The 15,448-nt window shown below is 44.1% G+C and overlaps 1 protein-coding gene across 3 annotated transcripts in view; it reads left to right on the top strand.

Moving 5' to 3' along the window:
* pdzd2 (PDZ domain containing 2) overlaps positions 1-15,448 on the top strand; it is a 55,411-nt gene that overhangs the window by 35,958 nt on the left and 4,005 nt on the right. For all 3 annotated transcript variants that reach the window (XM_079346040.1, XM_079346041.1, XM_079346042.1), the window contains 14 exons: positions 305-401; positions 638-786; positions 2,724-2,843; positions 3,944-4,058; positions 4,153-4,226; positions 4,508-4,730; positions 5,745-5,862; positions 6,149-6,281; positions 6,511-6,598; positions 6,771-6,874; positions 7,639-7,804; positions 9,934-10,853; positions 11,705-11,849; positions 12,018-14,304. In XM_079346040.1, coding sequence (XP_079202166.1) covers positions 305-401; positions 638-786; positions 2,724-2,843; positions 3,944-4,058; positions 4,153-4,226; positions 4,508-4,730; positions 5,745-5,862; positions 6,149-6,281; positions 6,511-6,598; positions 6,771-6,874; positions 7,639-7,804; positions 9,934-10,853; positions 11,705-11,849; positions 12,018-14,304 — 4,739 coding nt within the window. The remainder of the gene's footprint in view (positions 1-304; positions 402-637; positions 787-2,723; positions 2,844-3,943; positions 4,059-4,152; positions 4,227-4,507; positions 4,731-5,744; positions 5,863-6,148; positions 6,282-6,510; positions 6,599-6,770; positions 6,875-7,638; positions 7,805-9,933; positions 10,854-11,704; positions 11,850-12,017; positions 14,305-15,448) is intronic.

The raw sequence follows: 15,448 nt of genomic DNA, 5'->3' as shown, positions 1-15,448 counted from the left end.
TTCATTGAAAATGACAAAATATAAGCAAAATAAGTGTCAACATAAAAGAACAAAATCTAAACTCCTCCAGTTTCCATCAGGCCCGTACACACAGGTTTGTATAGTTTATTCAGTGTGAATATGTAGAATACAATTCATGCTTAAAGTGGAGCTCATGTCAAACACATCCTGAGGCTTGTTGTTTACTCTTTAATCATTATGAGTCTTTACAATGCGTCAGTGCTAATTGATATGTACATTTCAGACATTAAGACGGTCTGTTTGTTAATGAAGATCTTAATCTGTGAGGTTTTTGTCTTTACAGGCGACTAACCAGGAGAAACCAGAAGAACAGAGTCCGACGGAGGCACCCAAAGGACCCTGCAGCTCCACACCCACTAAACTCAGCAGCAGACCCTCGGGTTTGTTCCTCATTCACACTAAAATATTAAAATCATCTGTTTCTGTCACGCAGTTTGACCTCTCCCTTACTGTGTAATTGTTATTGTTTGACTTTGGTTCCCAGTGTAACAGGCATTAACCTGTAAACGTTTCCATGTACAGTGTGTGTTGAAGTCATTGAAACAGATAATGAAACTCTGAAACGTCTCCTTCTGTGCTGAGGACTAAAAGGACTTTGTATTTCTGGGTGTTTCAGGGGGTAGCAGTCGTCTGGAGTCGGTGGGCGAGGACGACGAGCTGCTTGTGGAGAACGGCGTGAGCGGCTGTGAAGTGGTAGAAAAGCCTCCGGCAGGTCGACGGAAACACTCACTACCTCAACAACTGGACACAGGAGGAGTGAGACAGGTCAGTGAAGAGAGTTTGATAGCCCCAAAGGTGGTCGTAACACAAATACAAAACAGTGTGACCAATCAGACAAGTACATTATATTTACACAAGTACAGATAAATACAGCGAACGAATGGACTAAAGCAGAGAAGAATAACTTTGTACTCTCTTCTTATTTGGATTTCATGTCAGTGTCTTTAGCTCACTGCCATTCTGTGTCAATGTAATATGAAGCTATGAGTTAACAAAAGTGTGCTAACATTAGCCTGCTAACACAACAATGCAGGACACTGGCAATAGCAGCTCGAGTAACAGTTTTGTCCTAATCACTCCAAACTAGTTAGTGAGCACAGGTTTTCTCTACGAAGCAGCTCAGCATTTTTAGTGCAAAGTATTCTGAGCGCAAATATAATTCTCAGCATGTCGCTGCGCTTAAAGCGCCGTCCCTGTGTGACCCCGCTACATGTCCACCTAGCCGCGTAGAGACTAGCTGCCCAGCTCCACCCTTACTTCTTTTTTTTCTTTTTCTTTTTTCTTTTTTTTTAATTAAAACTTGACTTCCATAAACTATTTAGTAAACAGTATAGCACTGTTTTCTTTAAATGCACAATTTCAACAGGATGAGTGAGAACAGCTGTTTAAGAAGATCTGACCTCAAACAGTGAAAAGTAAAAAACAAACCTTTAATAATCTGAAACATGCTGTTATGTGCACGCCATGTGCTGCAAGCATGTTAAATGTTAATCAATAACACACACACACACACGCACACACGTGTGAGTCGTTTAAAGAGATCAAAAAGGCAGATGATGGTGTGGATGAAGAGTTTCAAGTATCACTACAAACAAAGCCGGCTCTGTCACTGAGCTGACTGTCATGACAACATGTTGAAGGAGATCTGAGTTAATGAGAGATAAATGAAGAAAAGAAAAACCATTTCAAATCACATCCTGTTCACACCTGCAGACGTCTTTACGTTAACAGACCCAGAGATCATTCTGACCAATAGTACGTGAAACAACTGACTGAGCAGATTATGACGAGATAATAGACAGGATTTTTTAGAAAATAAGGAAACACTTTGTCATTAGATATTTATGGAGACTTTTGGTACAAAGATGGAGATGACTATATTGCAGCAGGTTGTCAGGCAGATGAGATGTGCCCGGGTAGAACAAGGGCTGAAGCAGACAGAAGTGGTGTTAAAACAGAATATCCGAAGGAGGGTTTAAGGTCTGTACTTAAAGGTTCAGGTGACCCTGAACACAAACTGGTTCAGCAGTAGAGATTCTGCCTCCCAGACTGGTTTTCGAGACTCTCGGATGAAGAATGAAAGGCTGCATGCAGGGAGTTTTTGGGCAGCAGCCTCAGACAGATTTATTTCTTTTTGTATTGAAGCAACAGTATCCAACATGTCCACCTGAAAACAGTAGCTTCAAAGTCCAGCTAACAGCTGAATAACTTTCAACCGGGAGAACAGTCCTGCTTCAGCACTTTGTGTAGAAGTGGGTCCAGCTGAGTGCAGCTACACCACAGACGTCATGGTAACAGTTGAATACACAAGTTCCACAAAACGTTGGAATAAAAAATCCGGCTGTTGGCACCGGCAGAGTCTCATACTCAAAGTCTTGAGATATTACTGAACCCAGTCAACGTTGTTCTTTGACGTCTCACAGTGTCGAGGGGAGGAGTTAACAGCATTATGTGAACACTGCAATTGCACGCAGAGACCTTGTGTCGGGGCCAAAATGCACCAAACTAAAATTCTACATATTGCTGCTTTAAAGCTCACCATCTTCTTCATCAGCTCGTCAACCTTTAAAAGCCGACATGACAAAGTCATCAGAATAAAGTTGACCTCAGAAAAGAAAGACTGGATGGTCCCAAAACAGAAAAGTACTGTATTTAAATCTCAGATGAGTGTTTTTCAATTTGTCTGATCCTCTCTCTTTCAGGAGTATCAGATCATTAAGAAATCAGCTCGCTCTCTGAGCACCGTTCAAGTGGAGTCTCCATGGCGACTGGCACAGCCATCCATTATCTCTAGCATCGTGCTGATGAAAGGCCAGGGCAAGGTAAGAGCTGTGTGTGTGTGTGTGTGTGTGTGTGTGTGTGTGTGTGTGTGTGTGTGTGTGTGTGTGTGTGTGTCCTTACATGAATAATTAATTCTTTTTTAACAAATGTGACGTGTTGCTGCAACATCTTCATCATTATAATATTACCAACATAAGGTTCATGTTGTCATGCTGTCGTGATGCACACTGTGTGGAGTTGGCACGTCCTCTCCATGCATGTGGGTTCTCTCTCTGCTATGGCTTCCTCCCACAGTCTAAAGACCTGCTCATTAGGTTCATTCGTGACCTTATATTGCCTGTAGGCGTGAATGTGTCTTGTGGATTCTCTCAACAGCTTTTACACTAAAACAGCCCTTTGAAAGTTGGATTAATTGTTGGTTTGTATTTTTTTTAAAGTTGTGCCTTCATATGTCAGTGTTGATGCCTTGGACAGAGCTAAACTAAACTGAAATAAATGTCAGGCCAGTAGTTGGCCGTGTGACTTTGTAATGAAACGACACATGGGCACTCTCTGGGGCGTCTGTGGCTCAGCTGGCAGAGTCGTCGTCACTCAACCAGATGATCGCAGGTTCCATTCAATAAGGGAGGATTATGGGGAAAGCTGAAGGTTATGAAATTAAACATTCGAATTCTAAGCAACAATGACCACATTTTATTTAACGCATGAACATTCACCCTTAAAACATGCTTTTTTTCTTTTCTTGTTTTGTTTTTTTTGCTCCAGTGACTTGATAAGAGCTATCAATAAACTAATCTATATATGGACTTTCGTTTCAACACGATTATGCGAACTGTTTTGGTCAGGACTGTTTCTCTTTGGGAATCTTCCTGATAAAATAATGGTTAAACAAACATTTAAGCAAACACACTCTTTGACCCATTTGTCAAAACAAAAGTCTGTTTTTTCCTAGCGAGTTCGATGACACTACAGTCCATTTTATGTTGAAATCACAAACTTTTGTTCAATCATGCATAAAGAAAATATCATTACCTCTCACCATTCTCCTTCTCCCAACACTGAGGTCTGACATGTTAGGACATGGAAGCTTGGAGAACATTTTTAGGACTAAATGTTCTTCATTGTATTTTGGTTATTTCAGGGTCTTGGCTTCAGCATTGTTGGAGGTCAGGACTCAGCTCGGGGTCAGATGGGGATTTTTGTGAAAACCATTTTCCCTCATGGAGCTGCAGCTGCTGATGGACGACTGAAAGAGGGTAAGACATTACTTTGGATCTGTTCGGCTGAACTAGGAGAGCATGTGAGTTAGATTTATTCAGACTTTAATTGATTGTTTTCTTATTTGTGAAGGAGACGAGATTCTGGAGGTGAACGGAGAGTCTCTGCAGGGACTTACACACCAACAGGCTATCCAGACCTTCAAGGTACGCCTCGTATTCACTGACAAGAACTGTTCAATCAGGCCTGAAACGCTGCAGAAAGGAAGCTCTGGAGTAGAAGATGTCTTTGACATGTTTTAAAGATTGTTGTTTTACCTCCAGTCTTAATGACGTCCAGCTCGCTAACAAGATCTCAAAACGGAGAAGACTTTTTATTCTCCTTTAAGAATAAATCTTTGTTTAATATTTTCTGATACTCAGACAGACAGTAAAATCTAAAATGGACTTAGTGCCTCCTTTGACATTGTATCTTGTTTCTTTAACAGCAGCTGAAGAAAGGAGTTGTGACTCTGACGATTCGGACGCGTCTTCGTAGTCCCAGTCTGACCCCGTGTCCCACCCCGACCCTCCTCAGCCGCTCCAGCTCACCAAACTCCAACACCAGCGGGGGGACGCCGGTCCCTGCAGGGTTTGAAGACACTGAGGGCCGCAGGGGCCCCGGACCTGGTCCCAAGGACTGCATCATCATGGAGGTGACACTGAATAAAGGTGAGCTCAGCGGAGCTTGGAGAACCACATCAGACAGCGTCTCTTCTCCCGTGCTCTCTGTGCATGAGCTGCTGTGAGAGAGACAAAAGAGTCGAACAGGAAATCTTTATTTAATCATTTCTGCGGAGAGCAGTCAGGAAACGGGTGTCATTTATGAATATATTATATGACTTTAACAAAGTTCTCTGAAACAAAGATGAGACATGAACAGCTGAAAGGTGATTTGAAGAGGCGCCTTCGTTTGTAATTTGTTGACCCTTTAAAAAGGTAAAACTATAATAATAAAAGAAACGTGTTTATTTGACATTTGTGTTTATCTAGTAACAACTATGTGACATGTGACACATTTGAGTCCCATCAGCGAGAGAGAGAAAGTGACACACGCACACACATATAAACACGCACACAGGCACACACGAATGAAATTATAATCATTTATGTATTAATTTATTTTCTATTTATTTTGTTTTCTTTCTTCGAGAGAGAGTCCAGATCTGTTGTAGTTTTTGTCCCTGAGGCATATGTAAGTGTTCAGGCAGGTTTATTTATAGAGCAACATTCATCGATGAAACAACTCAGAGTGCTTTATTCAGATAAAAAATATAACATTAAGTAAAAGTAAGACATTCAAATACAAGCTTTATTTACAAAAGCACAACAACCATTGATTTCAACACCTTTAAATTGTTGAATGCACACCACACACCTGCCAAGTCCTCTCCTGAAGTTGTTTTTAACGTGCAAAATACTCATCAGTGGCACTTCTTTGTTTCCACTTGTCCTAAAACCTGATTTCAAAATAACCCCTTATTGGACCTCAAACTGAAAATGAGGCCTTGAACTCTCTATGTATGTTGTTGTATTTGCACAATTCTTAAATGTAAAAAACAAACTCAACTTAAAAATTACAAATATATGTCATCATTAAATCATTAAGGACCTGTATTCATGATGATGTTTTAAAGTTTCTTTAAGCACCTTTTCTTATCGTCTTTATCTATATTTTCATTTCAGAGCCCAATGTGGGTCTGGGGATCGGCGCTTGCTGTCTGACTCTGGACAACTCTGCTCCTGGGATCTACATCCACAGTCTGGCTCTGGGATCTGTAGCCAAGATGGACGGCAGACTCAGGTAAAAACTTCAGTCCTCTCCAAATGCAATGGGTTGAAGATTGCTTCCCTGAGGGATACCATTGCGAAAGTCACGAGTCTCTAACACGTAGGCACCAAGCCTGATGTAAAACTGTCCGTTGTAAAGATCCGAGCTGAACCAGTCTAAAACACGCTCAGAGAGATCTGCATCGGTCATGGTCGCTGCTACATAGCTACATAGTTCTCATCTTTAATCCTTCCGATGTCCTCGGCTGAGTCCTGCACAGCTCTTTGACAGAAGTGGTGTTGATGTTTTCTCTGTTCAGTCGTGGAGATCAGATCCTGGAGGTGGACTCAGTCAGTCTCCGTCACGCCGCTCTCAGTGAGGCCTACGCCATCCTCAGTGAGTGTGGACCTGGACCGGTCAGTCTCATCATCAGCAGACACCCCAACCCTAAGGTACGAGCGTGTGTATGTCTCTGTTTTACACACATTCAGCGTCTTTCTAAGAGGAGCGGAATAATTTGGTAAAGTGTCAGGAAGTGCATTGAGTCTCGGAGCGTCCTTCCTTTTTGATACATGTACCTTTCCATCATGGTCTCCTAACTCCTCTGTTTTCCTTATTCATCGTTTGATACGATGTCTCGTTGTTCTCCTCCGTCTCCTGAATGATGTTTCGTCTCCTCAGGTTTCAGAGCAGGAGATGGATCAGATTATAGCTCGATCTACACTCAGGGACAAAATGAACAAAAACAGACTCTCCTCTCAACCTCAAGGTCTGACATCACTTATTTACCCTTTTGTATCATTTGACTGGTTAGCGCTGCCATATTACAGATGTCCATTCAAAAATGTCAGCCTCATTCAGTCAAAGGTTTTAAAAAGGCTAATTAGGTGGGCTGAGATGTAAGAGTTGAATGTTATTGATGTTTGTGGTGTCTGATGCAGGTGTGTCCTGTAAGAGTCCTGGTCCGGCAGGGAAGGAGCGTCAGGGAGACGGCTCGCCCTCTCTTAGCTGGACCATGAAGAGGTTCCTCGAACCGGCCAGCAGAGTAAGATTTGATTTATTAGTTATGAATTAAAGCTTCATACGGTGATGGGTTGAATATAAATATATCAATGTCCCTAAGGCTGAATCTATTGAACAGACTGGATAATATTAATGCATCTAACAGACCACACTGAGACTCTGTGCAGGCTGAAAGACAATTTAATGATCATGGTGGAGCCATTATATACAGTCCAACAGGTTCTATTCATGGTATGCAGAATTGTGTCACCTTTACTCTTTCAATGGCAAACCTCAATTTGAAGAACAATTCCTCATTCTACTGTCAACTGAGACCATACATGAAATATTTCATATCACATGCTTCTCTTCAAATATGGTCATAGCTTCTCAGAATAGATTTCAGCCTGCTGATATCAAAGTCTACCCAAACTGAACGTATTCGTGCTATCTCATACGGACACATCCCTTTGTGGTCATTGGTAAACACGGAGACACTGATAGAGATGTCAAAAGAGAAAAGACCTCGCTGTGGGCGTGTCACCCGCCTGGGGGAGGGGTTACTGCCCTTTGTGATGTCATAAAAGGAAAATCTACAAATCTAATCCAAATCTCTGTTTTATGTCTGTCAAACATGTCTTTATTTCTGCATGTTGGAACATTTGCAAACCTTACTTTAATTAAACATCGGCATGTTTTAATGAATGTTAACATCCACTGTCTGTCACTCTGCTGCTGCTCTGTAAAACAAAACAAAAGCAAACTTTAAAAACGTGTTGCTGCTTCTTCTGTTCTCTTTTCCTCCAGCAGGGGTCGCTGAGCTCAGAGAGCGAGCTGTCTCAGTACTTCCCTCAGGATGTTTCCACACACTCGTTCCTCTCCGAGTCCATGCTGATTGGCTCGACCAGCGATGAGGCCATACACCAGCAGAGCTGCAGCACCTCCGTGGATGACAGCTCATCACAAGCACATGGTAAACATTCATCTGATGAAACACTGTCCAAGAGTTTCCTCTGCAGGGACTCAATTTATCTTTCAAATTCACAGAAACTCGATTTGACGTCAACCTGAGAGAACGTCTAACTTGAGCACACAGGAATTATTTAGAATATTTTTATCGAACAGCAGCTTCTGTATCACAGGTGTCCCCAACCATGACGAGTGAAACCAATCGTCTTATTTTTGTGATCAGTCCCTGCGACACATTGATTTATTTCACAGGCATTTTGAGTACGACTCTTTGACTCTTTCTGGACCTTTTCTGTGAACAGAAAACTTCCCATGGCTTCACACAGAATCTCGGTCAAGGTCGAGAGAGGGCATTTTTAGTACCAGAAACATTTTTTCTTCCATTTAGAGACTATTGATTAACCACATGTGAGTGAGCTCTGGAGGAAAGCAGTCCATGTGGGAGCAAAAGAGATAAAAAGAAAAAAAAGGAAATTCTTTGGATAATCTTAATAAACTTAAAGCTACACAGTGCAGCTCACTATCATGGACATCCCTTTTAAACTTTATCATCAATCAATCATTATTTGTATAGCGGGGATTCATAACAAGAGTTATCTCGGGACATTTCACAAAAGAGCATGTGGGATAATATGCAGGTTTGTGTACTTTTGTCTCCTTTTGTGTTTGTGTATTCATGAAAATAAGATTTGTTAATCTCAATGAGACCAACCAGGTTCAATAAATGTTAAATAAAGATGCAGGCAGGATTTGTCCTTTGTATTCCTCACCTTCCTGTTGTCCACACTTCCTTGCGGCTGAGGTCAGAGCCAGCTGTGCGTGAATGAGGACGGTGGTGGGGACGACACAGTCTGATGGTCAATATGGTTGAAAGACAACAATTATGTCCAATAAGAATAAGCTGTAATATAAAACGAATGGGCTTCACAGGGTTAGTTTGAAGTTGTGTAGGATTTCAGCCGGGATGTGGGCTCTGTTGTTGTCTCTGAAACGGTCAATCCACGAGTCTCAAAAAAACACCATTAATCCATATTTATTATTCTTTACAAAAGTATGTTGGAGGGCAGGAATAACATCTTAACCCTACCTTTAACACCACCCCAACATCCACCTTCCAACTGGGCTTTTCAGATGTCTAACACAAGCTGCGAGGAGTGATCAAGAGATCAAGGCTAAACCCCAATTCCTTCCCTCGCTCAAACCTTTAGTTCAGGAGAGCTGATTGTTTCCACACACCGAGGACATGGAAATAACTGTACTGTGTCACTCACATGTTGTTGAGAGGGAGGTTTTTAATTGATTGTATCCAGTTACATGTTGTCTTGTATCATTAAACTAAGTTCAGTCAACCAGCTTGTATGGTTGTTTTAAATGTTATTTTCAGCAGCAGAACAAAGTTTGAGTTCAGCATCCAGACTCTGACCTCGTCACTCCTCACAGCTTGTTTCACCTGCTGAACTTTGAGGAGTGATCGTGGTCTATTTGCAGTGATATGCTGGAGTTAGTAATTGAGTTAAAGTAAGAGTGCAGTGCTGATGTAGGGAAGAATAGGCAGTGACGGGCTGGAGATCTTGCAGCGTAAATAAACCACCGAAGCTGGAGGATTGACTTGTCAGGTGATTGTGGAGAATGAAGCTGGTCCGTGTTAAACCGGTATAGCTCGAGTTGCGTGCCTGAACTAGCACATGTGTTATTCTACGGATTTAAGACGTTTGGCCTGAATGTTTGCAAAGATGTGGGCTTGTGTGCCTTGAATGAAGATCATGTTTCATGTAAGCTGCCCACATTTGCAAAGATTCTTGGCAGTGAAATTCTGCCACTTTGTTTGGATAACATATTTCAAAGTGTTGTCTTTGGAGAACAGCATCGAGGACAACAACTCCTCGACCTGCAGGAGAAAGGCAAAGTGTAAAAAACACCAAGAGAGAAAATCTGATTGGGCCTTCGATTATATTCAATAATACCAATTTATTTTTATTTAGATTTATTTAGTTGAACGTTTAAATGTTTCAGGACAAATACTTTCATGTGTCTCTTTAGATTTGGAAAAGTCTGTGTTCATATTTCAAGCTTCACATTTTTGTCGCCACACCTGATTTTGACTAAACCACATTATCTGCATCTCTTTCTCAGCTTTCACGCCGTCTCTGACCCAAGCGGAGGGCGATTCCGTTTACAACGTATCACAAGACAAGAAAGCTGTCCCCTGCCACAACCATCCACATGCAGACGCAGTTTGCCCCCCCATCTCCGTCTCCAGTCCCACCTCAGTGCGGAGCCCCCTCCTCCGCCAGCGGCGGGTGATGTGTTTGGAGGAGCAGCTCAGTGACGAAGAGGATTCTGCCAACGCCGGGCTCTCTAACAAAACGGCAAAACCGGACTTTGTCAACGCCAGAGAATCCTACAAATCCCAAACTGATTTAGCCGCTGTTTCTGCGACGTCATCGCTGAATGTCGACGAGGACAGTGAGGACGGACGGGATTATCAGGGCAGCAGCAACGTGGCGTCGCCGCTTCACGGTAGCGTCTCGCGGTGTGAGGAAGCCCTGCCTGGTTCTGAGTCCCCCTTCATGCCTATTCGCTGCGCCGCCGAGCACAGAGCAGGCAGCGTCGGCTCGGCTAATCTCACCGTCGGCACGGAGAGCGTCACAAATAAAGACGACGGGCAGGTGGATTCAAAGCGCTCCCCCAAGCTCGAGCATAAAGCAGTAATGCGAGTCAAAAGTATGATGAGCGTTGAAGCACCAAACCTGGCCCAGCAGCAGCAGCAGCAGCAGAAGTCCAGAGCTGATGAGCCCTCCCAAGGTTCGAGCACCTCCCAGCCCCCAGCCCAGGCCTCGCATGTTGGGAGAAACACAAAGACTACTGCTGGGCTGATGCCCCATCACCACTATAAGAAGGGAGAAAGCAGTGAGCTTGCAGGTGTGTGTACCATCGACACAGTGTCTCTGTGGAGGAGAGAAGACGAGTCGTACGGACTGGATCTGGAGATCATGTCGTCCCCCCTGAAGGTGGTCATCACCAGGTTAAAACCTGGGGGAGCAGCAGACAGGGTACGTCTCAGTGGTTTCAACCGTTTCAATCATTTTATATTCATGTTGTGCTAAATGACGAGAAAAGCTCTGAAGACTTAGAAGGACCCAGAATGAATCCACCGATGAGCAGGCACCTCGCAGCAGTTTAGACATCGAGGTGATTGTAGCAGACAATCAAACCTCTGAATTACACAAACCTGAGAACAACGACTTCTCACAAAGACGTGAAAGTAGTAACCAGCAGAAGGTGGGGGACTCCTGTAGTCACATGCAAGACGCAGATCCCACTGCTACGCCAGCAGCGTCTGAATGTGAATGAATGGAATTCACGGTACAGTTTGATCCTCTGCCATTAGTGTGTGAATGGGTGAATGTCATATGTAGTGTAAACGTGCTTCGAGTGGTCAGAAGACTAGAAATACACTCTTCAAATCCAAGTTCGTTTACCGTTCATTAAAGGAGTGCCAGGTCGCTCGGCAGTCTATAGAAGCATAACTACGTGAATAACTTCTACACGGCTGCCAAAGACACATGACAACTTCAGTCTGATTTTTTTAAAGTTTTGATTTCCTCCATGTTTAGTTTATTCAACAGACCAGTGTTTGTCTGCGACTTGTTTCCAACCAACAGTCACAAACGTTTGTTTAAACCTCACTTTAAAGGTTTTCAATCATCCGTGACGTGAACGCAACCCGCACGATGTCTTCGAAGGAAAAGTATTAAAAAAAATGTGGGATCAGGAGCAGCTTCTTCTCTGGAAAGCTTTAGTGCTGAAGAGAAGAGAAGAACACATCTGATGTGTTTAAAGTGTAATCGAGCGTAACGACGTGGGAAGTTGTAAGCAACAGCGTGTTTTTGTTGTCTTACAGGAATCTGCAGGGAAGCTGTGTCCTGGAGACGAGATCGTAAAAATTGGAGATCAGCTGGTTTGTTCTTCCAGCTACCAGGAAATCTGTGAGCTCATGCTTAATCTTCCAATGACGCTGTCCATAGAAGTGAAGAAACCAGTGTCAGGTAAGGGAGTACAGAGCGCCACTGTTATTGGGTGTGTTCTGGGTGCACACCTCGGTCAACATCAGAACTTTTTAAATGTGCTGTAAGGGAACGAAAGAATGGAGCATGATTCGTGCCCCGATGAACTGAAGTCCTGACTGAACTGTTCTTCTTCCTTTCTGTCCCCAGCCGTCGATCATCTGTCCAGTCTGATCATGTCATCAGGAAACAGTGACGGAGCCGCGAGACAGAAACCGTCCAAGTCTGCTCAGGGGACGCCTGCTGAAACGTCAAACCACATAACTCAACGAGATGAAGACTTTAAAATCCCCATCACAAACATCGATGATATCTTATCAGGATTGAGCCCCGGCACTGATAACAACACAAACAGCAGATTCTCCTATGAGCCTGATTCTCGCTGTTCAGAACAAACAACTGTGACTCCACCAGAGGAAAGTGAGGATCGGGATCCGTCGCAGTCTGACTCTGACCTCACGGATCCTTCTATTAGAGGAGAGGGAAAAGGTGAAGGTACCCTCCTCTCTGTGGAGACACAGGAGAAGAGCCCGACTGCTGCTCCTACATGTATGTACCGAGCAGGAGATGACAGCGATTCAGACAGTGACTCCTCCCCTGACAGCAGCGTGTTGGTCATTAAGCTGTCCAACAGCACACGTCGCGAGCCGTCATCAGATGAGGAGGAGGTTGAGCTTTGTTCGTTGGACGTGCAGCAACGGCATTCAAGCCCGACTACAAACGGGTATTCACCGTTTTACCAAAGCCCCGCCGAAAACACTCACCTGGAGCAGACCTGTGAGCTCCCGCAGACGCTCAAAGGAAACTCCACAGCAAGAACAACACAATGCTCTCAGGTTTCTCCTGCAGGGCAGCAACAGCTGACCTCCAGCTGTACGATACCTGTAACCACTATAGATTCAAACGGAGACTGCGCCATCGAGCCCTGTGATAAAGTGAAAACATGTCTGAGCGTTTACAGAGGCTCCTCCCCTCCACATACCCACAGTGTCACTCAGGGTCCCTCTGCGATTATAAAGACAGAGTCCTCACTGACCTCAGATTTACCGAAGCATCTGAAAACGGAAACACCTCATTCGCCGGCAGAGAAATCCGAGATATCAGGTTCAGAAGCCAAACTGTCGACTTCAGCGACAAACTCCGAGAAGCTGCTGGAGTGCACGACTAATTCCTTGCTAAAGAAAACTCCCGGGCTGAAACTGTTTGATAAGTCTGACTGTCCCGCGAGTGGTAATAACTGTAAACCTCAGGCTGAAACTCTGATAAAGACAAACACGCCCAAACTGAAGGGTCTGAGTATAAAGAGCAAGAACCAGGAACCCAAGAGGAGTGGAAGTCCTTTAAACACAAGCAGCTCAACAAAATCCCTGCAAACAGCCAACAACCAGCCTGATTCACACAGCAGCCTTGTGAGAAAGAGCGTGACGGGGAGCCACGCTCCCTCTGAGAGCTCGTTACAAACCGCACCACAGCTGACCAGGGAGAAGGACTCCAAACAAACGCCACAATCACAGGACCACAGGTCACAACCTCCTGCAACCCAGAGGACGTTTATCGAGGTCCGTCTGTCTCCGTTATCATCACACAAAGAAGCGTTTCATCCGAAAGACGCCAAACTCTCAGACAGAGACACGGATTCAAATGCAAATGAGAAAGACGGCAGCATGGTCACTAGCGCCGCAGCGGGCGCTAAAGAAAGTCCGATCACGACGAGTAATGGCGCCACACACGGCCCTGACGTGGTGATGAGTGAGAACCTGAAGTCGGGCGTGTCCAGACTTTATGTGAAGTCAGAGGAAAGACACAGCTTCCCCTCTGACTCGGACAAATACAAGCCCTTCTCTGTGCGACATAAAATCAAGTCCTTTGAGAACCTGGCTCACTTTGACAAACCGGTCTCTCGAAGCAGCGACGTTCAGTCGTTCGCTCTGGCATATCGAGCCTCACTGAACCAAAGGATCGCCGGTTACATGGACTTAGTGAACTCGACCGACTGCCAGACACGACACAGGAGTTTCAGCCCTTATATGGACAACCTGATACCCAGCATACCTCTGCTGGGGAAATCTCCATCCAGCATTGCTCTGATAAATCTGGATCTCCCTGAGCCAAGCTGTAAAACGTCTCCTCTGTCTGAGGCTGAAGGTCAGAAAATAGCTGGGACACCTCAGGTGCAGCGGAGGAAACACGGTAAAGTGGCCCGCAGCCGGCTGAGGCAGCTCAGGGCTCTCAGTATGCCGGAGCTGGAAAAAATCTGCACAGATGACTTTACCAAAGGGACAGCTGAGGAGAAAAGTGAGCCTGCACCCACAGCAGCCTCAGTGACTGAGAGCCGCCCACCATCATCCTTGATGAGGACAGAGGTGAGCAGGGTGAGCCGGGTTGAAGAGACTCCTCAGAAGACCTCAGAGAGCCACAGAGCAGGCTGGTCTATCAGGTGAGGAGTTACATTCAAACCTGCTCATGTGAAGCATTGATGTGAGAGAATGACAAATAATTTTGTTCCCCCAGTTTGTTACAAGGGATGTAGATCTAATCCCAAGGTGGTGGTCTTTAACAGTGTGCACCTGGATCAGGTCTTATTGTGTCTTTGAGAGTCCAGCACAACAGGGAGGGAGCTGGATGAACTGATCATTGGTCGAAAAATGTAGATTAGCAAATATGGATGATTTGAATCTGGATCAAACATTTCGCAGAAAATAGCCCAAAACTTTAAAGGCGTCACACTCCACACGTTGTCCACAGGGGGCGCCAAATTCACACAAACGGACAGATCAAAGTTACTTTTAAATGAAATATCTGATGTTTGATAACGACGCGTTCGTCTGAAATATTTTGTCTCGTGTTTTGACAACCGTAATACTGACTTTACCTTTGTTACTGAAGCAAATCAAGAGTCTAGTGTTACATATTTTTTATTTTATTTTACCTTTATTTATCCAGGAAAAGTCCCATTAAGGAGTCCCACGGGAGTCCTACAGAAGTTACACTCACAACATACAGACAGCATTATAACACAGTATTTTAAAATCAGGTTCAAATGTTTTCTTTGACGGTGTAACACTTTTATAATCCAGTCTGAGATGAATCATGAAATCATGATAAATCAATTCAAAGGTGTCAAGGTTCACATCGGTATTCTGAAAAATGAATCGAAACGATATGGTGAGCGTCAGCAGCGTATGAGTATTCTTTTATATGAAGGTGAGGAAGCACTTTGGCTTCCCTAAGAAGATAACAGACGAGGCAAAAACTGTGTGAAAACATTGGCAGGACACGGTGACAACAGCACAACCGACATCATGCAGCATTTAATCGACCCCACGATAAGAAGCTTCAATCGTCTCCCCCTGTCGAGAGAGAAAAACATGAAAAGGTCAAAGCGCACTGATGAGCGGGTTATCAGCCCCTAAAGGGTTTCATGTCTACTGTCTGATTTAGTCAAATAAGTCGTGAGAGAATCGTCTCATGAGTTAAATCATTACATCCTTACTCGATCATAATCATCATCATAATGATTATGATCGATGATGAGGATTGATAATGGTCATCATGGAGGATGAAATATATCTTTGTCTTTC

The sequence above is a fragment of the Symphodus melops genome, assembly GCF_947650265.1.
Source record: "Symphodus melops genome assembly, chromosome: 1".
Classification (NCBI taxonomy): Eukaryota; Metazoa; Chordata; class Actinopteri; order Labriformes; family Labridae; genus Symphodus; species Symphodus melops.
Note: the sequence above shows the minus strand (reverse complement) of the source record. Positions and strands in the feature narration are given on the sequence as shown.